Source organism: Eleutherodactylus coqui, chromosome 8 (assembly GCF_035609145.1).
Source record: "Eleutherodactylus coqui strain aEleCoq1 chromosome 8, aEleCoq1.hap1, whole genome shotgun sequence".
NCBI lineage: Eukaryota > Metazoa > Chordata > Amphibia > Anura > Eleutherodactylidae > Eleutherodactylus > Eleutherodactylus coqui.
The window spans coordinates 81,056,550-81,078,797 of record NC_089844.1 but is presented as its reverse complement, the minus strand read 5'-3'; the positions used below and the strand labels follow the sequence as shown (position 1 = coordinate 81,078,797).

The window sequence follows — 22,248 nt, the reverse complement described above, 5'->3', positions numbered from 1 at the left end:
AATCAAAAGGTAGTATTTATTTCCATATGTTATTACTTAGTGGGCTCCTTTGGCCCGAATGACATTGGGTACTCTCCATGACATACTTTCTACTAGTGCCTGATACAATTAAGCTAATGCAGCATAAAAGATCAGCGATGAAGCTCATCGTGCAGTTTAAACAATGGCTGTTCAATAGCGAACGGCCGCTGTGTATCTCAATGGAGGGGGGTGGGGGAGCAAAAGGAGAAAAATCGCCTGCACTGCCCCGTACCCCTGCTGGCCGCTCTGTGCGTGAGTAAGCCCCGCTAGCTCCTGTGCTATTGCATGGGAGCGCAGAGACACAGATCGTTTGTAAATAGGCCTTTACCCACTTTCTTTGCATGACTTTTTTTCAGCAGGTAACGGCTTTTATTCTTTTTCTTCTCATTCACTTCTAGTCTCATTTATCTACTAAACGAAGAAGTACATTTCTGAATGTGGCCGTAGTAAATACCCTGCACTGATAATACGGCCATTCAGAAACTCGAGGCGCCTGAAGAAGAAGCCGTACGCTGCACTGTGCTCTGACCTGATGAGAAGAACTGCAGTATATAGCACCGATACAGCTGCGACCACAAAGGCCAAGTGCATCAGAGCCGGCGATGGCAATAATGTACCATCTCCAGCTTACACAGTGTGGCGAATTACCGGATTGTTCTTTGGCCATTAATAAGCCCCGTTCAGTCTTGACTAGTTTAATAGTTTCCTAATGAAGCATCACGTCCGCAAGGCAGCTCTGGATTTGTCAAGAATGTCTTTTCGTATTTTTGGATAAGCTGGGTGAAGTTCTAAGACCTGTTGAAGAAAAGCAACAAAGTGACTAAAAAATGTAATTTTACCAAGTTCAAATTGTATAAAGAAATCGTACAGCAATATTCCTTTAATCTGGTATCTGATAGTCCAAACATCCTGGTTGGACAGAATTTCAAGTTTCCTACTGTTCCAAAATCATCATATACACCTTTCTAAAATCACTCCTATAATCCAGAATGGATTAAAGGAATTGTATAGTAAATGTATATGGCAATACCTATACTGGAGCCAGGAGAAAGTCTGTCTCAGAAGACGACTGCAATCTATATAAGATAAATACCCATGCTCAAGAAAATGATTGCGTGGAATTAGGAATAAGGTCAGTTTCACACGGGCAACAAAATCGTGCAATTTTCTCACGCAGTGACAGTGCTACAAAGCACATGTATGTGAAGCCCGTGCTCTCCAATGGGTTCCTTCACATTAGCGACGTTTTGTAGGCTGCTACATTGTGAGAAAAAAAATTGCGGGTTGCTGAATATTGCAACGATTGGTGAGGTTTTGTAGCCCATATTTCCCTATACAGTGTTCCTTTCTGTTGCATCATACGAAAACGCGGTTTTCGTGTCGTGCAACTTTTACAGTAGAAAATCCTACTACAAAAGCCCAGAAATAAACCATCTACAAAAAAAACCAAAAAAACACAATACAATCCATCACCTATCAGGCGTTGTCCGCTCTGGTGCATGCCATCTCCACAGGTCCCTGACACTTGTCTGTAATCTTCTGTCAGCGATTCCTGGATTGGAGGTTCAACATCCTCGCCTACAGGAAGTACTAGCTCTGATTGGCTGAGCCATGGCGCTCGAGAACAAATCAGAGCTAGCGTTTCCTGGAGGCGGAGTTTTTGAACCCAGTCACCAGGAAGGGCTGGCAGAAGATTACAGACAAGTGCTGGAGACCTATGGAGAAGACGTGCACTGGAGTGGACAGTGCCAGATAGCTGAATTAAAAAAAAAAAAATCACCTAGGTGTAAAATAGAAAAAAATGTGATGTGATGCAAAGGAAAGGGAGGCTCTATAGGAAAACATGGGCTATAAAACAGTAAATTGCAGCATGCTGAATATTTTCTCTTGATTTTTTTTTTTCTCGCAATGTAGCAGCCTACAAAACATCGCAAATGTGAAGGAACCCATAGGAATGCATGGGCTTCACATACATGCGATTTGTAGCACAATTTTGTCACCTGTGTGAAAGTGACCTGAGAGTGTGGTGACTACTTTTCCGTGGCCCACCTGTAGATGCTATGGTGATGATGAGTGAATGCGAGGCATTATTACATAATACATAAACATGAGTTGTTTTGATAAACCGCACCACATCAGGCTGAGACATGTATATACTAGATATTGCAGAAAAGAAATATAAAGGGCAGACAAAGAAAATAATTAGCATGAAGTCTCTTTGGATATGAAAACAATCAAACAAATTATCCCTGGCAAGCGTGGTGACTATTGTCCACCTGCTAAGAGGAGCGGTGTCCCATGTCTTTGATGTGATATCAAAGCTGCTGACTCGCTTCTTCTTTTTGCATTGCCTGCGTAGTATCAGAACAGACAGAACTAACAGAAATCTAAATTCTTGTCTCAGGTCACTCCTTAATACTTTCACAAAGGTTTGGGTCACTGTCGTTAAATTTTGGAGTTACCAGACATTCATCAATCTCATACTGTACCACTCCTCCGGGGAATGATCGGGATCTCTAGCTTTCATTCTTTTTCCAATTTTGGCATGGACACAATATTCTCTTGCTGACCCGGCTTCTTTTTTGTGCTTCACATGCTGATGCATCCTCCACTACACTCCTGAAGGTGAACCTCCCACTTTATCATCACAGTTTTCATCCCCAACATGCCGATTTCTTAATACTAGCCCTGGTAGCATTTTTTGATAAATAATCCACCGCAGAGTCATTGATAAAATTCATAATTTGCAGCCACCACTAGAGGGAGCTTTGGAGTGTACTGCATACTGTGATAAAGGTGTTCTATGCATAACAGCTCCCTCTAGTGGCGAGATCTGGAACTTTGTATCACAAAAAATATTGAACATTCAAGCAGGGATTTTCAATATTTATCTCTTTACTGGGGGCTCACTAGTCTGTACATGTTGCTGTGTCAGCCCTCACCATTGGTCGAAAAGGTCAAAAAAGTCAAAATTTTTAATCTTTTTAAAATTTGTCTCCTGAACCCACAATATTAAAATAAGTACAAAGCCAGTTATGTTGCTAAACCAAAGACTGGCGCAAATACTGAGAGGTCTACGGAGCATATGATTAGTTCTGTCAAAACAATCTCGAAAGGAACTTGTGGGAACCTGGAGGGGGGGGGGCAGGGAGAGGGGGCAGAAAAGGAGGGAAGAAAGGGGTAGAGGGGAGGGGAGAAAGTGGAAGCACAGTACTAGTATTCTGTCTGCTCAGTCTTTACCACTCAGTGCCAATGGCTTACATCATGTTTGATTGACACTGGAAGGTTACTGGACTCCGTATGTAATAGAGTCTGGGGGCTATAGAACAAAAAGAAAAAGGCCTTGGAGTCATCGGGGATGCAACCAGAGACATGTAGCCGCCCCCCCTGATCAAAGGATGCGACAGATCCTCTTTAAGTTGGGTCGACATAGTAGGGGTTCAGTGACCACTTCGGACACATGACTAGTGCTGCCGCCAGGTGGTCTGCATGAATAGTGGCAAGGGTTGCAAAACAGCTGTCGTTCGAGTACTTTATGTATAAATGTATACTTGTAGATGATCTTACCTTGTGACAAACATCAATTGCATCTACGTATCTCTTTGCCTTCAGATAGTTAAAAGCCAATTTATAACCTAAAAACAAAAGTGATACAATGTTTATCATCCGAGTACAGCACATGAATGCAGCGTCAGATACGCATTGCAAGCAGGTGCTCCCAGACAGGACCATTCCAGTTGTGTTTTAGAAGCATCCGTAACCTTTTGAAAGTGCATTCACAAGGGGCAAGAGTGAAACTGGTCTGAGAAACGGTGCAGTTCACTGTCAGTGCATTGCGAGGTTTCGATTGTGTTGCATCACTGAACATCCAATTTTATTTCTCACCTGTTGGATTTGCAGAAAATGAAAATTTGATGCATATTCTCTTGCGAGAAAGAAAAAAAAGAAAGGAGGACCGCACATGTGAGTAGGCCCATTGAAAACAATGGGCTCTATTTCAGTGCAAGTTTTGTGCGTTTCACAATGCGAGAAACTCGTTCAGGTAAATGCACCCTAAGTTTTGTAACTGCGAGTTGTTCTAGAAGTAACGGGGAACAAGTACCTGATCTTTGGAAATAAAATCACAAATATGACCACTACAGTGTATGCAGCACAGAATCCTCCATAGCTTGATCTGCATTGCTGTCATACTGCTGTACCAAGACTCCGATGACTTGCCCCATTTCACCCCGGGATCAATTTAGTGTCACCATGTGTCATCATGACATCTGTATAAGACTGGCAAACTAAATAAATAGCCTCCCGTCATTTAGAACGTCTAACATATCATTTGATGGAAACTCTTCCCTGATCAATAGACTTCTTGTACCCCCACTACTAATTTGGCGCTTGGACCCTCATGGATCAAAGCTATTTTTTAAAGGGATTGGAGCCTATGGTATTTGGACTTTGGTTGGGGTAGCCTTACTCTCGAAAGAGGTTGTCTAGTTGAATGCAGTTTTAAAGTAGGCCAAACCACAGGATTCAGAGAAGCATTGAGAAGGAGGAAGAGCCATGTGCTTCCAATGTGATGCCATCCATGTCAATTCAATTCAAGTGAGTGGGGTAACTCTGCAGTACTAGACACAGCCACATGGAAGAGGGGAGTCACAGCTAGAAAAGCAGTCTTCTCTTTCCGCTGATTGTTGAGGGCAGCAGAGGTTGCACTCGATTTCTAAAAGTTGAGGCTCAACTCACACCCCATTCAAGCCTTCCATCAAACATATACATTGGAAATATTGCCCAATGTATACCTCCGATAGAAGCTTTAGACGTATGCCACTGTACACTAGCCTCACAGAAACCAAAAGTACGCAGTTTTGTATATGTCATTTTATGTATATGCCTGGAGCTTTTCCTGCCATGTATGTGAACAGGACCTAAGCCATCAACGCTAAATCCCGGAAAACCCATTTGAAAACTTTTTTCCACTAGCATAGTTTTTTCGCATGACCAATAGAAGCATATGTCTCTGCCAATAGCAGTAATCCTACACTATCCGGCCTGTTGGTGGTCTGGAGAATAAAGCCTGGACCACTGTCTCAGATGACTATTAGATATTCTGTTCTCCTCCCAATGAAAATAACCACTGCCTGTATTCATGGGGCCCATGATGTAACTTCTCCTTACCAACGGTGGGGCTGGTCTGGTTCCCGTACTTCCAGGCCAGTTCATAGTTGCTGGCTGCGTCCTTATACGCCTGTTCTTTTTCCATGATGTAGCCGGTGTATTCATAAGCCTTACAGCACGACTGGAACAAAAGAGTAACCGTAAGATAACAAAGGTTACATAAAACCTGTTGTTGCTAGAATTACTATAATTTGCCAAAAGCCTTTCCATGTATATGTAGATTTACGGAGTATGCAGATTCTATGTAGTTAAAAATCTATTTAATCTGGTATCTGAGGATAGAGAAACACATCTGGTAAATGTGATTAGCATAAAAACAGAATGATAATCTTTAATTGAAAGCCAAAATTTTGAAATTTCCCCCCAAAGGGGTCATTCAGATTTAGAAAAACATGGTTGTGTTCTTCCAAAACCAGCGCTACGACTGTCCATGGACCATGTCTGGTTTTGCCGTTCAGCTCCATTGAAGTCAATATGGTTAAACTTCAATACCACCCATAAGCTGTGGACCAGTGTGGTGAGGTTTTAAGAGAGCAGCCATGTTTTCCTGGACAACCTATAAGGACTATGTCCACCTTCAAAACCAATTTTTGTTTCCTCCTTTTCGTTACGGACTGTGCCAATGTCTACAGGCCTTGTAGGGTCTATTCACATCTATTTTCATTGTTCTGTTCCATTACGGTGTGCTGCATCGTTATATGATGGACACCAATGGCAGCCAACGAACTCCACTGACCATAATGGGCGCCATCAGGTGTCATGCACAGGGGGAAATTCCCAAAGCCAGTGTACGATGTGACTAACACATGAAGAGGCGCATCTCGCCCCCTCCATGTATCAAGCTGGCGTATATTTCTAGCATAAAATTTATACCGGTTTCTGGCAAAATTATACGTATATATGTTAGTCTGGCCACACCCCCTTTTGACAAGTCCTGCCCACTTTTCATAAAAGAGCGGAGTCCAATGCAGAAAAGTCACAGCTCCTGGGGTCCTACCAGTTTTTGCTTAGGAATGGCTACCACCTGATCACTGCAGCCAATTAAAGGCCGTAGCGATGAGGTGCCATTGAAGTCAATGGAAGCCGTCCGGTCCCCGGCCCGCCCGCAATTCAATTGCGGACAGGCCGCAATTACCATGGGAAAGCAGGAGTTTAGAAAAAAAAAATCCACTGCGCACACACGTGGTGCGCCGACTGGTGCTTCCACAGCGAAGGAAAAAGAAAATCTGGACAGGACAGGACACAGAAGAACCGCACAGCAGGGTGGGATTCCACTGCGGGCTCCCGCATGTGGAATCTGCCCGTGGACATGAGGTCTTGAAACAGAGGATAGCGGGAGTAAAAGTGCAACTGCTTTTACCGTTTTAACAGATTTGGCTCAATTAAAAAAAAAAATCATTTCACACCCAGACAACCCCTTTAAGGAGGACTCGCTGGCTTTTTTGTAACTCTGCATTGTGGCGTTCCTCTGTTATTCCTCTTGGGTGAGCGTTCCCCTACCTACACAGTTAGCACCGATTGGACATTCAGAGACACGCCCCCAACAGGGAGCACACAGTTGTCAATGTATCCATACATTACCAGTAGGAATAGCAGAGGAACAGCACAAGGCAGAGATATAAAACAAGATACTCCAGAATTGCTATTTCATGAGGGATACATTTCCTAAAACAAGCATAATCAAGAGCGGTGAGGGGTCCACTTTAAATGAGAGCATATCGTTCGCTAACACACTCTTTTCATCTTCCTGAAAATCTATGTCCAATAATAAGAAGCCTCTGACAATCATGCACCCATCAGATCTTAAAGGGACACTCCGGCAAAAACGGGAATTTTTCTTACCGATAATTCCCTTTCTTGAAGGCATCATGACATACACCTGGAGGTTGCTCACCTGCTGACCTGATGGGACAGGAAGAGGCAGAACATAAAAAGCACCTCCCCTCCACCAAACACTAGTGCGTTCCAAATAACCACAGTGACAGTATACTTAACCAGAAGGTGTGTTTTATTGGTACCACACACCTTAGACAAAGAAATCATAAGTATACACATTACCTCATGTGTTTAAACCAACAAGGGTAACCGTGTCGGTAGGGGGGGGGAAAGCCCATATGCTGTCATGATGCCTTCAAGAAAGGGAATTATCGGTAAGAAAAATTCCCGTTTTCCCTCCGACATCATGACAGCATACAACTGGAGGAATACCAAATAACCGGCATGGGCTTTTTTAGGAAGGGATTACTGCTTGAAGCACCTTCCTCACAAAGGTTGCATCCTCACTAGATTTTAATGTCCAGCCTATAAGGTTTAATAACCGTATGACTAGAAGTCCACGTGGCTGCGTTACAAATCTGTTCGATTGAGGCGTGCGCTCTTTCTGCCCAGGAAAATGCCACCGCCCGAGTGAAGTGGGCTTTCAAACCTTCTGGAGGAGGAATGCCCTTGGCCTTGTAAGCCTCCTGGATGGCTCTTCTGAGCCACCTGGCTATTGAGTCTCTAGAAGTGGCCTTCCCTTTGGCCTGCCCCTGAAACTGAACGAAAGTTAGTCTTTCTGCAACTTTCCGTTGCCTCAAGGTACGCTAATGCAGCTCTTTTAACGTCAAGATTATGGAGCCTCTGCTCCATTTCGTTTTTAAAATTTAGACAAAGGCTGGAATGACTATTGGCTGGCCCCCGTGGAATTCTGACAAGACTTTGGGTTGGAGGGAAGGGTCTAAGGAGAATACGATCTCATCAGGGTGCATAGTCATATATGGGGCCCTTTGCGAAAGGGCCTGAATTTCACCCACGCACATAGCCGACATAACTGCCACAAGGTGGGCTACCTTGTACGTCAGCAAGGCGATGGATAGGTCTCTAATAGGTTCAAACGGGGGAAAATCGCAGAAGGCCTGAAGGACTATAGTCAGATCCCAGGGGGGAAGCACCATCAGCTTTATGAATGGATGCAGTCTACTCGCCCTTCTAGGAAATTTCCTGATCCCCTTGTGCTCAGCAAGCGTGAGATCAAAGAATGCCCTCAAAGCCACTACTTGGGCTTTGAGGGAATCTGGACTCAACCCTTTATCCGGGCCTGCCTGGACGAAATTTGAAATTTTTACGAATGTCTGATTGGATGTCCTGACCCATCCATTCTGAGAATTTTTTCCCGACTTTGGAATAAATCTTTTCCGTCGAGGGCATAAGGGTCTCGCACATAGTGGAAACCCCGTTAAATGATAGACCTTTTTCTAAGAATTTTACCCGTTCAAGATCCAGACTGTAAGCCTGAACTTGTGAACCTCCGGGTAGAGGAGAGGACCCTGCAGCAATAGGTCCAGTCTTGACGGAAGATGGAGTGGCTCTCCCACTGACAGATCTCAGGAGAGGAAACCAAGGTCTTTTGGGCCAATAAGGCGCTACTAACGTTACTGACAGCCCTGGCCGCAGTAATTTCTTAGGAGTAGCGGAATCAGGGGTAAAGGGGAAAAAGCGTAAGCTAAGTCCCAAATCCCGGGGTGAGAGGGGGCGCCCGTGCCTAAATGCTTGTTTCTCCGAGTCTCGGGAAAAGAGAAGACGGCAATTGGTATTTGCGCTTCACGCAAACAAAACTATTTTGGGTGCCCCCTATTTGTCCCGAGTAGGCTAGACACTTCGGGATGGAGTCCCCACTCTCCTGCGTCTACTTTCTTCCTGCTTAGAAAGCCCGCGACTGAATTCTCGGCTCCTTTTATACGGAAGGCCGACAGTTACTTAGTTGTGAGTTCCGCCCATTAAAGGAACCTTCCCGCCAAATGCTGAAGTAGAGGATTCCTGGTGGTACCCTGGAGGGGAATGAGTGGCACTGCCATCATGTTATCTAACGTTAGATAACCTGGATCTCTCATGAGGGTCCTAAGTACCCTGTATATGGCCACCTTCAAAGGTGACCCCTCACCCTTTTGCGCTGGCATCAGTTATCGCAGGATCCCCATTAAAAGGTTGTCTGAGGAAAACCGCCAGCGGAGTGAGAATCTAGCCCTAGTGGAAATAGGGATTGTCCTGTCAAGTGAGGACTGACTTGTCCCCATTCTGGAGGATAAGTGTCTGGAGATCACAGCTATGAAACTGGGCCCAGGGAACCACTCCAATGCATGAAGTCATTAGCCCCAGGATCCGCATCGCATCTTATTGAAACTGTAGATTTTTTATCTAGAGCAGAACATTCTCTAGAATGAGCTGTTTCCTTAGAGGAGGAAGGGATGAACATTGGAGACGAAGATCCAAAATGACTCCTAGGAATTTTTTCCTGGTGTCCGGATCCATATTGGATTTCAAATCATTAATGATCCAGCTCAGACCCTTAGACAGCTGAAGCGTGGACCCCCAGTGTGACCTCAGAATAGTGAGGGGATCTGCCACCAGCAGGAACCCATCTGCTGAGCTATGCCCCCTTTCAGATGGGGGATGATGATAATCCCACGATTGAAATGGTAGCCTTTCTGCACAATCACCCCTTTGGAAAAGATCCGTGAAGCAGAGGAGATTCCAAAGGGGAGGCGCCATTCTCAGCGCAAATTTAGGAACTTTTTGCGAGTTGACATAAATGGGGATGAGATAATACTCATCCTTTATGTCAATCGTAGCCATAAAGTTATCCCTACCAATCAGGGGGGTTGCGGTTCTGATCGTCTCCATCGGTGGGAGCCATCTGGTTCAGAAAGAGAGGGGAGTAAAACCCTTTCCCCCATTCCGTGTTAGGGATGGGGATAACTGCACCGATATCCAGCACGATTTGTTCACCCTTAAGTAGAGCCTGCTCTAGGGTTGGTGCCGGGATGACGGTCACGGTGGAACCGGAGCCCATACTTGGACCCAGGCCCACACAGTCCGAAGTTAAAATGAATCTATTTGGAGGGCGGGGTTCTAGCTCAAATCTTGTACCCCTGCGCTTGTGGGATCGATTCCTGTCATTAGGATCGTTTCCCAGCATGTGGTAGGCGCCGTCAGTAGCTATGTTTCTCCAACTAGTGCAGAAGTGAACTAATCTTCTGCGGGCATGAAGATGCAGGTTGAGGGACAACAGTAAGAGCCTTACCGCTTCCTCCGGTCTTTCCATTCCCCACTTATGTTATAGACGAGGGAATGGAATTAAGGCGCTTTTTGCGGAGTCTGATGACTAGACGCCCCGAAAGGGTAGGGTACACAACCTATTTTTGGAGGTTATGTCTCTTGACCACTCCTGAATGACTGCCGCAGTGGTGCCGGAAAGCCCGTCCTTGGACCCAGGCCCACGCAGTCTCCGGTTAGCTCCCAGATGAGGTACTTCCCACTGGGGCAACCGGGGCTGGCAGAAGAGATGCTCGTGTTGGATAGGGCTGCCACGCGGGATCCGAAGCAGACCGTAGAAGCTGACCTAGTCAAACCGCCGTAGAACGAGCCACCAAGGTGGCCGCAGTATTAGCTTTATAATGAAGCTGGACGTGGACCAAGCTGTCTACTTTGTTGCCTTTGAGTGGGACGTATCCTCAGATGGCGTCTCCTCAAGGATAGCCACTTCATCAAATAAAGGACACTCCTAAAATTCTTTTAGAAATTAACGGAGCTTGATCCATACAATTCCAATCATTAAGGATCAATGGTTTAAGTGTGGCGTTTACAGGGAATGTAGATTTACGTTGTGGAAGCTGACTCGCAACATGACGTCCTGTACAGTGCAAGGTTTCTCTGTTAGCGTTTTTTCAAAAACGAGATATTTTTTCTCTCCCTGCAACACTTCCAAGATCTACAAGATCGAATTCTTCTGCCATGTCAGAGTCGGACTCTAACACTGCCGGAGCAGACCCTCTTGTGGCCCCTAAGGGCCCTGGTTGGAGGTCCGAGAGGTAGGACTGTTTCTTCCCGGACAACTGACTGGATTTCAGACATGGGGGAAGATTTTTCTTCCTGCAGAATTGTCGCTGAGCAGGAAGCGCATAATGTTTTAGAATAGGAGTCATCAAGTTTTGTAAGCATACAGGACGCTTTTTACTTCTCCTCCTAGCCTCCCTAGGTTTTTGAGTATCCCTGTCGTATATGACAAGGGAGATCTCTGTTAGTAAGGGAAGTGTAGTGCAGGTGTCTGTAGGTTGGCCAACAGGACCACTTACAGTTTGGAGATTCTCTGGGTCCTCTCTTGGCCGACATCCTGCGCTTGTGGGATCCATTCCTGTCCTTAGAATCGATTCCTAGCGTGAAAAAACAAAAACCAGCCGACTCCCCCTGGTGCAGGGGCTTTAAATTTTGAATCTGGCGCCAAGCCGCGCCAGGCCACGCCCCCTTTGTGCGCTCCATCGAGGACACGCCCTCTTGCGGAGCGTCTAGCGTCACACTCCTTGTGTTCCGCCCGCTACAGCCAGGACCCAGAGATGGCGGTCGCCGCCTGGTTGACGACCGCGGTTTTCCCGGAAAGTCCGTCCTTGGACCCAGGCCCACGCAGTCCCCGGTTAGCTCCCAGATGAGGTACTTCCCACTGGGGCAACCGGGGCTGCCAGAAGAGATGCCGCCGCTCGCCGGTAAGTCCTGGGACAGCATCGCTGGAGCTCTACCGCTGCTGTCCTGGAGGGACAGGAAAAGCACTGGTGTTTGGTGGAGGGGAGGTGCTTTTTATGTTCTGCCTCTTCCTGTCCCATCAGGTCAGCAGGTGAGCAACCTCCAGGTGTATGCCGTCATGATGTCGGAGGGAAAAACACATTTTTCCATCCCTGTCCCCCTCACACTCTGCAGGTCTCCTGTGTGTATTGCAGTCATTTCCATGCAGTTCAGCCCCTTGTCTGATGCTTATCAGGCACCATCGTGATGGTGAGATTTTTGACTTTCCGTTTCACATCTATCCCACAATGCATCAGCACTGCATTAGCCGAGACTATGGCATTTTGGCCTGCTGGGTTGACAGTTTAATCAGGATTACCTTCTATATTCTGCTCAACAAGCTACAGACCATAAATATACAGTCAGAGGGATGAGCTGTGATCTCCTCCATTACAACTGTGTGGCAGGAGCGGTGTGATCATCATCAGTAACTGTGACAATAGTATTTGCGTCCAGTCTAGGTAGTTTCTATGGTAGGATTCATGTAACAGCATCACACAGACTGTGAAATTAACTAGTTTCAGACAGCATAACTTCCAAGTAGATCTAAATTGAGATCACATGACTATTTGAAGAAAAAGATGCCAGGAGTTTCAGATAGAAAGAATAATTAACCAAGGTAACACAAGCTCACATTTTATATATATATATATATATATATATATATATATATATATATATATATATATATATATATATAAATAATACCAGGGGATAGCTACATAATGGATGAAAAAAGAAAAAAAAAAAAGTAAAATCACAGGAGTGGCCCTTTAATTGACACTGGAATAAAGGACTACTGATAACTGTTCACCCACCTACATACGACTGATAAACCCGTCCATGGGTGTAAACCACAAACTATTAAAGGGGGAGTTGGGGGGTAGCAAGCTGTAATTTATTCATTGACATTTTCACTGAGGACCAAGAGGAGTTCTACACTCCAAGAATATTTGGAAGGGATTAGTGTGAATATTATGGCGCTTTACAAGCCCGGAATACAAATGAGATTTTTTTTGGAGCCGAAATCTGTATATGAACGAGAAGAAGTCAGTCAGGCGGTTTGCATTGTCAGTGTAATTGCTTCTGGAAAGGGAACATTAGAAGCCCTTAGAGGATTCTTCTTCCCTCTGATAAAAGGTATTTTTCTGATACCGCTCGCTAGTTGTCGGTTTTTTTCTATCTACAGTCAATTATGAGAAAAACCTAATTTTTATTACAATTACGGATATGGGAATGAGTTTTACAGTTCTCTTAAAAGCAATTTAACAATCCCAGCAATTACTATTTAAACAAAATGAGGATTTAACCAGTGTGCGCAAAATTCAAAGAACAAGCCAAGTAGTGCCAGAACCGCCCCTCCATTCTCATACATACTCGGTTATGACGGAGGCAACGTTTCAGTAACTCGCCCGCCATGTCATATTTCCCCGACTGGATGTAAATGTCCGCCAGCAGCAACAGACTCTTTTCAAACTCCTCTGCGTCTACTGGGTTCCAGTTCATTTTGGAAATTCTTTTCAACTGGTTCCTTGCTCTTGGGGTTTGCTTCAGTATCATGTAGGCTGTGGCCATACCCAAAAGAGCGGGCACATAGTCCTTCTGGACGACAAAAACATACATTTAATATGACAAACTCTAAGTGAGAAAAGCAAGGCTGGACAGTCAACGGGTAATCAGGAACCTGAGAGTCCGGGAATCCTGATAATCTGGCAAAAAAATAGCCCATACCATAATAGCAGGAAGAAGAACTTGACAGTTTTGCCCTTCAGGCTGGGTGGGTATGTGCCACCAATAACAGGCATTTATAAAAACTACACCAGTGACCCCCATGAATGTGACCATACTCCGCTGTGTTTTATGGCTGTAATCAAATACAATAATTATAGTCATTTAAACCCCATTTAAGCCCTCATCTACCTTCACAACCAGATTACTTTTCATTGTGGCAATGTGTCTAAAACTTAAAGAAAAAAAATGAAGTAACTTTGCAACAAGTCTTAACTAATTTTCTATTGCTGTTTCTGTAGCTCCTATGCTAAAACTATGTACTTCCATTGTAACAAACAAACAAACAAACAAACCCTGTGTACTGTTCTTGCAGTCATACTCCCTTCTGTCCCCAACTTTGTCGTAACCTACTGAATGCGTGTTGACAAAGTAAAAGGGAAGCCAAATCTGACCGTACTGGCAATGGTGGGGTAAAGTAGAGAGAAAAGAAATGCTGCGAAAAGTGGGGTCATATCTGCAAAGCTATACAACCAACCCCAGGACTTGACATGTCTTTTTTTATATACAACTGGGAAGAGATGGTTTTAAAACAAAACCTTTTTAAAATTTTTAGAATAAATTATAAAAATCGTAATTTTTTTTTTTAATAGTCCATAGGGGACTTGAACTTGCGATCGCTTATACAGTACAATGCAATACTATGGTATTTCATTATACTGTATTTCAACAGATTGTGTGGGTGCTGCCTGGGTGTAATGGCAGTAGAGGGCCTTCTGAAGGTCCCCATGGTTTCCCTATAGCAGTGGTGGCGAACCTATGGCACGCGTGCCAGAGGTGGCACGCAGAGCCCTCCCTACTGGCACGCGCCCCATCGGCTGCTCACCACTTGTGAATACCAGCAGGGGCCGCGGCACCCCTGCCGGAATTCACAAACGGCACTGCTAGCCGCGCTGATCCCGGCACACACTGACTTCAGTGTGCAGCTGGAATCCCCCTCCCCCCTGCCCCGATGTCTCCTACTACTTGGTTCCACTGGGAGGGGGAAGGAGTCCGGCAGCACACTGAAGTCAGAGTGTGCGCCGGGAGGTGTCACTATTACCGCTGGGGCTGCTGGGGGGTGTCACTATTACCGCTGGGGTATGTTTACAGGTGGCGGAAATGGGCAGGGCTGTTTCAAAATAGGCAGGGTGCAGGTTTTGACTGCTTTTTGGATCCGGAAATGCTGCAGAATTTTCCACAGAAATTTCCGCTGAGGACATTCTGCATTATTTCCGCATCTAAAAGGGAGTCAAAATCTGCACCCGGTCTATTTTGAAACAGCCCTGTCCTTTTTAGAACGACGGTGGTAAAATCATTCATCGTGATAAGCCCCGCCCCCTGACGTGTTGGCACTTTGCGATAAATAAATGGGTTTTAGGTTGCAGTTTGGGCACTCGGTCTCTAAAAGGTCATCACTGCCCTATAGCATGTCTTTAAATGGAACCTGCCACTGGCTGTGAGCACTATAATCTAAGTTCTGGTGCTCATAGGGCAGGTTCTCAAGAGCCTGAAGCAGTAGGTTTTATACTTACCCACCACCCACTGCCTGCACTGTGTCGCGGCAAAAATATATGGCCATCTAGGGGAAGCGGAGTGTACCTTGTGAATGACGTAATATGAACCATGCTACGGCGATAGCCTGATGAGGGACAGCAGAGTGTACCCTGTGACTGAAGTCTAGGTGACCCGTGCAGTAGGGCTGCCACACCTAGAGTTCAGTACGTCATATGACGGAGGAATTAAATGACAGAGCCCACACAGTTATGGATTCATCAAAGAATTCCCAACAAATCGATGTCGGGCATCTTTATTTATAGCTCCCAACATAGGTGGGTCGCATTAACTATGTCCGTTTATTGGCTAGTTTCTCATCCCACCCAGAAACTCCCAAGTCAGTATTGAGTAACATGTTCACAGAGTGCCGATGGGCCCCTGTGGCTCAAAATTCTTATCTTATCAATACATACCGTGTTTCCCCGAAAATAAGGCACCCCCTGAAAATAAGACACTCCCTGAAATTTGCAGAAGTCCCAAATATAAGGAACCTCCCGATAGTAAGACATAGAAAAGTGTGCAGGCAAGTCAAGAGGCCTGTCCCCTGCTGCCATCCCCGTTGTCTCCTATCTCCAGATGTATAGGTAGATCTGCAGACAGTCTGCTGTTATCCTGTCCCTGCTGTGCTGTATGAGTGTGCTGTTGTGAGCTCCCCTTGCTGGCTGGAAAAGTCTATACTGTACGTTCTGTTCCTGCTGTACATGTCTGCTCTGATGAGCTCCCCCTGGTGGCCGGAAGCTGCAATACCATCCCTGCTTACAAGTGGTACAGGAACTTCTGTCTGCAGACAGGTACGTTACTTTACAGCCCTTACTTTTTTATGGCTCTGTGTGTGAGTCAGGCAACCTGTGTGTGATTCTTAAGGCTGGGTTCTCACAGAGCGTATTTCCAGCGGAAATCTCGCAGTTTGGCCACAGCGATAAACAGCGAGATTTCCGTGGGGAAAGCGCTGCTTCAAAACCCACGGCACTCAGCCGCTTGTTTTGAAGCGACCTGGCTGCACGCTTTTCAGTTTCTGTGGCCGGTGAATCCGCACCACAACACCGGCTTCTCCCAGCTTTGCTGTGACAGATTTACTGTCCAATGTGGACGAGATTTCTGAGAAATTTCGTCCACAAAGCTGGCCAATTGAGGGATTAGCGGCCACAGACGGATTTGCCGCAGAGAAATAAGACACCCCCTGAAAATAAGACGTAGCGCATATTTGGGAGCAAAAATTAATATAAGACGCGTCTTATTTTCGGGAAACAGGGTATGTATTCCTTGTACTTTAGCTAAACATGTGGTCGGCCATTTTGTGTAGTCCTTTTCATATGACTCTGTGGCGTAATATTAAATATTACTTATATACCCACATTTACATACATATAGGCACACATACATACATGTGCACCTTCATATATACATACACATACATATATACATACATGTATATCCATATATATACACATCCACACATTTCTAGTTTATGAACATTATTCTTTTATTCCTAGTGTGAGGAGTCAACCCCTCCCTTAGTATCTTGATATTCCTAGGGCCCCTTCAGCTAACATGTGGAAGCCTCTTGATATTCTTATCTCATCCAGACATATGTCCCTAGTTTGTGAAGTAACTTCTCCTGGTATATTTCAATGGTGTCTCTCATTGCGCATTTTTAAATTCATCTAATTATTATAATACCTTACAATCAAATAATTATATGAATACCATTACAACTGTCAGTAACTAAAGTTGACGCACGGACAGTGCAGCAGACTCAAAGTTGCAGGCTGAGGGGGCGCGTTCCCATAGAGACCAATGGGAGGGCATTGAAACAGCGTGCAGCTTTGAGTCCGATTCACATTCTGCCGTGCTGACTTTAAGGGCTGATAGCACAGATGCGGAGAGGCGGGTAAGTATAGTAAATACCTCCCCGGGCTCCTGGTAACCTTTCCTATGAGCACCAGAACGTAGTTTATGGAGCTCATAGCCAGTGGCAGGCTCCCTTTAAAGACATGTCACAGGCACATCCTAATAGGCAAACAATCACGGGAGCCCTAGGGGCCTTCAGAAGCCCATTGGCTGCCATTACAGCAAGACGGCACCCCCACGATATTAGGGCGGGTTTGGACATTTACATCCTGAACAATCAGGACATTTAAATGTTGCTGTCAGAACTGACAGCGACATTTAAAGGGTTAACAGTAGTGATCAGAGTTGTCTCCAATGGCGACTGTTGCGAGTTGGTATCAGCTGTCAAAGACAACCAATACCTTCCATGTATGAAGCAGGTTCGGCTCCCGAGCCCACTACTTATACAGCATATGCTGCGGCCAGCTTTAGACATCCTAATAGCACGGGGAATATGGAGTTAGGAGGTATATATAACAGCTTGCATGACGGGGAGGGATTAAAGGGTTATTTCAATAAGATTAAGTTATCCCCTAACCACAGGTGTTAAATAGTCGAGTGGTGGGGGCACGACTGCTGGGACCGCCACCAATTGCCACCAAGGGGGCCCATGCTCCTTGAGAGACTGACAAAAAGAGCGCCACCATGATCACTCCATTCACTTCAATGAGAGCACCAGAGATTGCAAAGCACTTGAACGCAGACCTATTTTGGTGCTCTCACTGAAAAAGGCGGAGCAGTGCGGCAGCTCCATTCATTTGCCACCCTCAGGAGGACACTGGACCCCCGTTATGGCGATCAGTAGGGGTCCGAATGGTTAGATCCCAATGATCATCTAGTTATTCTACTTGATGGATTTAAAGTTCTAGGAGTCAAATCTTGGTTGCAAAGCCATGCAGCTGAGCCCACGGACATGACAGGTCCTCTGACACAATAGAATTGAACCTAATTTGGAAAACTATATCATCCCATTGACTTTTTAGGTTGCCATTTTCTACTATTCATTATTTTAATGGATGTGACTATAACTTGGAAACCATAGTGCTGTGCGCAGGGGCCTAGGGATATACCAACGGGACACTCCAGAAATGTATAAATCAACGGGGATGCGTTAACTGGCAGCAGTGCTGCAGGCACAACGCCTACTGAATGCAATGGAAGCTGCGCTTGTACTACCCCGGCCGATCATCTATCGATGTCCTATCTTGAGGGGATGTCAAGAACAGAAAAAATGGCTGAAGTCGCGAAAACCCCTTTAAGAGGTACAGGACACAAGATGTCATGTTACCTCCGCAGCGGCCACTTCAGTAAATGTGCTCAGGGCTCTCTCTACATTTGCTTTTTGCTTGGTTGCCATCAAGCAGTAGTTCTCCATGATCCGCAGCTGGATGTGACCCGGAATAGTCTGAGGCTTCAGCTCTTTCAGAAGTTTCTCAGCGGTTCTCACAGCGAGTTGTACAGATTCCTGCTTTTCAGTGGAATTCCTATAAACAAAAAATGAACAAAATTGGTTACTACCGCTACTACTCAAGGTCTATTTCTTGCCCGGAGGATTTTTTGATTGGAGGTTTTAAAACAGACATTTAACCCCTTAAGGACCAGGCTGTTTTGTACCTTAAGGGCCAGACACATTTCAGGGATTTTACCCATGTGGTGGTTTACCTGCCCTGTTTTTCTTCCTTCAGCCGGCAAAGTTATTTTTGCTGTGTTTTTTTTCTGTGACATTTTTTTTCATAAACATCTTTTAAACTGACTCCCCCCCCCCCCCCTTTTTTTTGGGGTTTACTGGGAGTATAAAGTAAAAAAAAAATGATTATTTTAAAACATTTATAGTTATTTTTTTAATTAGTATATTTACACTACAATAAGTATGGGAAGGGGTTCCTCTTTTTGTTTCGGACATTCTGATATATAGCATGTCTGGTTTAGGATTACTGGGTGCATATGGCAGTGGTTTTCGTTGGCGTCGGCTTTGGGTCATTTTCTTTTTTGTGTATATTTATTCTGTGATTTTTTCTTACTTATTTTTGTAACTATTTTTTACTATCTATATCCCCCATGACGTCATATAAAACATCTGGGGGACATTCACATTTTTATTTATTTTTTTAATGTGACACTTTTCCACTGTACCTGAGGCAGCCATAGGAGGAAAAAACATCCCCTGTAGTGACTCTAATCACTGGCAGAGCTGATCACAATCGCGTGATCACCAGCTCGAGTAGTGGAAGAAACACTTCCACTTTCCCTTCTTAGTACATAGTGCTCATTAAGCGCTATTTACCAAGGAAAGGAGAAGGCAGAAGTTGTTAAAAAATGCTTCTCTTCCGGGTTCTCCACTGTGGCTAACAGCAGAGACTCTGACCTGCTCCTACTTGCTCACAGGATCAGAGGCTTTAATCCCGCGCACTATTTCTGCAATCAGGTGAGAATAAAGCCCAGGATCAAGCACCGTAAATTTACAGCACTTGGTCCTTAAGGGGATTGTCCCAACATACAAAACTGCCCTTTTATGCGGAACATAAAACATTCAAGAATGAAAGTTAAATCGTTCAGTGTAAACGCAGCCGGCGATCGGACAATTTGGAAACATGAAAATAATCGTTGACTCATTCGCCAATTGTTCGCATTCATTGTACCAGTGAATGAGAACAACTGATCAATCAATATTTAAAACCGAACGACTGAAGGATTTAGCGAGTGAACGAACGAGCAAACGATTTATCGGCTTGTATAAAAAGTCTGCCTTAGTGAAATCTGACATAGTTCGCTTGAACAATAAACCATTAGCTGTACAATCACCTTTAGATTGCAGGACCCCGGCTAAGCTCTTGGGGTCCAGCTCTTAGCATTCCTGGAAATAGCTCATCTTACCAGGGAAAGCCATGGGCAGTCAGACAATCTAGTATTACATAACGGCGGTGTGCAGTACTACATGGCCAAAGAGGAAATATGCAAATTAGAATGCACTTCACCCTGATCTGCTGAGAAGCCTCACATGGTCATAAGTGCAGCACTTGTTTTGAACACAGAATTGCAATCTAGTGGCGAATTCCAGGAAAGCAGAGGTAGTCAACCTCTGGGGGAGAAGTAGTAAGGTGGCTCAGTGGTTAGCACTGTTACATTGCAGCACTGGGGTCCAAGGTTCAAATCTGACCAAGAACATGATCTGCATGGAGTTTGTATGTTTTCCATGTTTGTGTCGGCTAATTCTTCATAATAGTCACCTTCATTTGCATAGTACATATATACATTTATTGAAGAGGAGGAGGAAGAAGCATGGTGGCTCAGTGGTAAGCACTGCTGCCTTACAGTGCTCAGGTCTTCTGCATTTTGGGGACGGATTAGTGAAAGGAAAATTGGAAGGTTATTTCTCATCATCTACTGTTCTTCATTTCTAATACAAGATGTAACAGTATGGTTGCAAAACACAAATAATCAAGTAATGTAAAGTCTTGCATATCGAAACAGAACTTCCACACGGCCAATATATTATATTCATACCCCATGTCGCCATCCAGATTGTCAAAGACCTCTCCTCCTACTGTCTCGTTGTCAGGGTTCAAGCAGATCTCAATCATATTATAGATTGCATTCTGTCCCCAGTCGCTGTCTTTACGAGCTTTATTAAAATGTCGAAGGGCGTCATTAGGCTCACCGGTGTACCTGTACATTAAAGAATCAAGAATGAAGGGTGGAAATTCAATACTTATAGTTTTCCTCAAAAGCCATCTGCTAGACCTGGATTAGATACATTCATACTGTGTTTCCCTCAAAATAATACACTGTCTTATAATAGTTTTTGTCCCAGAAGAGGCACAGAGTCTTATTTTCGGGGGGTGTCTTAATACTTATGGCACTTGATGAATCGATCACAGCCATTCAATGTTGCCATTTACTGAACGTCTGTGATTGGTTCATCGAGCGCTGGCTCTAATTGGCTAAGCTACGGCGCTCGCGATCCAATCAAAGAAATCTCTTGCTGGAGGCGGGGTATTACGTTACCAGGAAGAGAGTGCTCTCAAGCTACATGGAAGACTGTCACAGTCCGGCGTGAGGGACCCAAAGCTGGGGACTTGTAGCTAGGTCTTATTTTCAGAAGGTCTTATTTTGGGAGAACACAGTAGCATGACATACTGATAGCATATTCCAGCTTTGAGCAGGCTAAAATCAGTTTGACTTCCCTATTGTAAAAGTGAGGGGTCTTGTTGGGTTCTGGAGACCCCAATCAGAGCTACAGAAAGTCCTGGGAACCCTATTTAGGAAACATTGGCCTATCCTAGGAGCTAACTTTGGAACCTTTCTTTTGAGAAGTGGTGGTTTAACCCCTTAATAACATGGCCTATTTTGGTCCTAAGGAAGCGATAACTTTTGGGAGATTTTCATCTCCACTCTTCAAAAGCTTTAACTTTTTATTTTTCCATCAACATGGCCGTATGAGGGCTTGTTTTTAGCATGGCAAGCTGTAGTTTTTCTTGGTATGCATTGCATAACTTAAAAAAAAAAAAAAAGAAACTGTAAAGCGGGCGGGGAAAAAAAAAAAAGATCTAAATTTTGCCTTTTTTGTGCCATTTTTACATTAAGCATGCAGCATCAATAACATAATACAATTTTTCTGCGGGTCGTATGATTACCACAATACCAAAAGTATATTTATTCCCCACCACACACTTTTGCGCAATAAAAACCCATTTTCGGGTTTTATTTATTTTTTTGCATCGCTGCATTCAGAGTCCCATAACACTTATTTTTCCATCGACTGAGCTTTATGAGGGCTTTTTTTTACGCGACGAGCTGTAGTTTTTTTTAACTGGTACCACTATGGGGAACTAATGGCCTTGTTATTGCTTTAATTTGTGAGCCAAACTAACAAAAGCAGTATTTTGGCTGTTTTTTCCCCAATAGAGTTTGCAACGCAGGATAAGAAGTGTCTAATTTATTGTAAGGGTTAATTGAAGAGATGAGAATACCAGAATGTGGGTAATTTTTTAAAAATGCAGCAAAAAAGGTTTCTTGTCTTTTTATCATTGAGTGACATTGCTAAAGAGAGGGTGTATAGCTTCTGCAAGTGGGAGGCAACACTAAGCAGAAAAGTGTTAACTCCTACTAGCTATACTTCACCTGCAAACACCAAGCTGCTCAGTTTTAGCTTAGTTTCTGCAGGACCTCTTCAATTAACGATCTTCAGACCACATGGATGTCGGCAACACAGAGCAAGCGGGACTCTTCCTGTTCCCCTACAAGGAGGGCAGA

At 44.6% G+C, this 22,248-nt stretch overlaps 1 protein-coding gene across 2 annotated transcripts in view; it reads right to left on the bottom strand.

Annotated features, from left to right (window-relative positions):
• Positions 1 to 332: 332 nt before the first annotated feature.
• TTC21B (tetratricopeptide repeat domain 21B) overlaps positions 333 to 22,248 on the bottom strand; it is an 86,651-nt gene continuing 64,735 nt past the window's right edge. Inside the window, exons 24-29 of one of the 2 annotated variants that reach the window (XM_066575922.1) lie at positions 20,500 to 20,661; positions 18,284 to 18,479; positions 13,159 to 13,383; positions 5,191 to 5,311; positions 3,589 to 3,656; positions 333 to 816 (exon numbers count right to left, since the gene is read on the bottom strand). In XM_066575922.1, coding sequence (XP_066432019.1) covers positions 739 to 816; positions 3,589 to 3,656; positions 5,191 to 5,311; positions 13,159 to 13,383; positions 18,284 to 18,479; positions 20,500 to 20,661 — 850 coding nt within the window. In that variant the 3' untranslated portion in view covers positions 333 to 738. The remainder of the gene's footprint in view (positions 817 to 3,588; positions 3,657 to 5,190; positions 5,312 to 13,158; positions 13,384 to 18,283; positions 18,480 to 20,499; positions 20,662 to 22,248) is intronic. The other variant, XM_066575923.1, reaches the window with a different exon arrangement.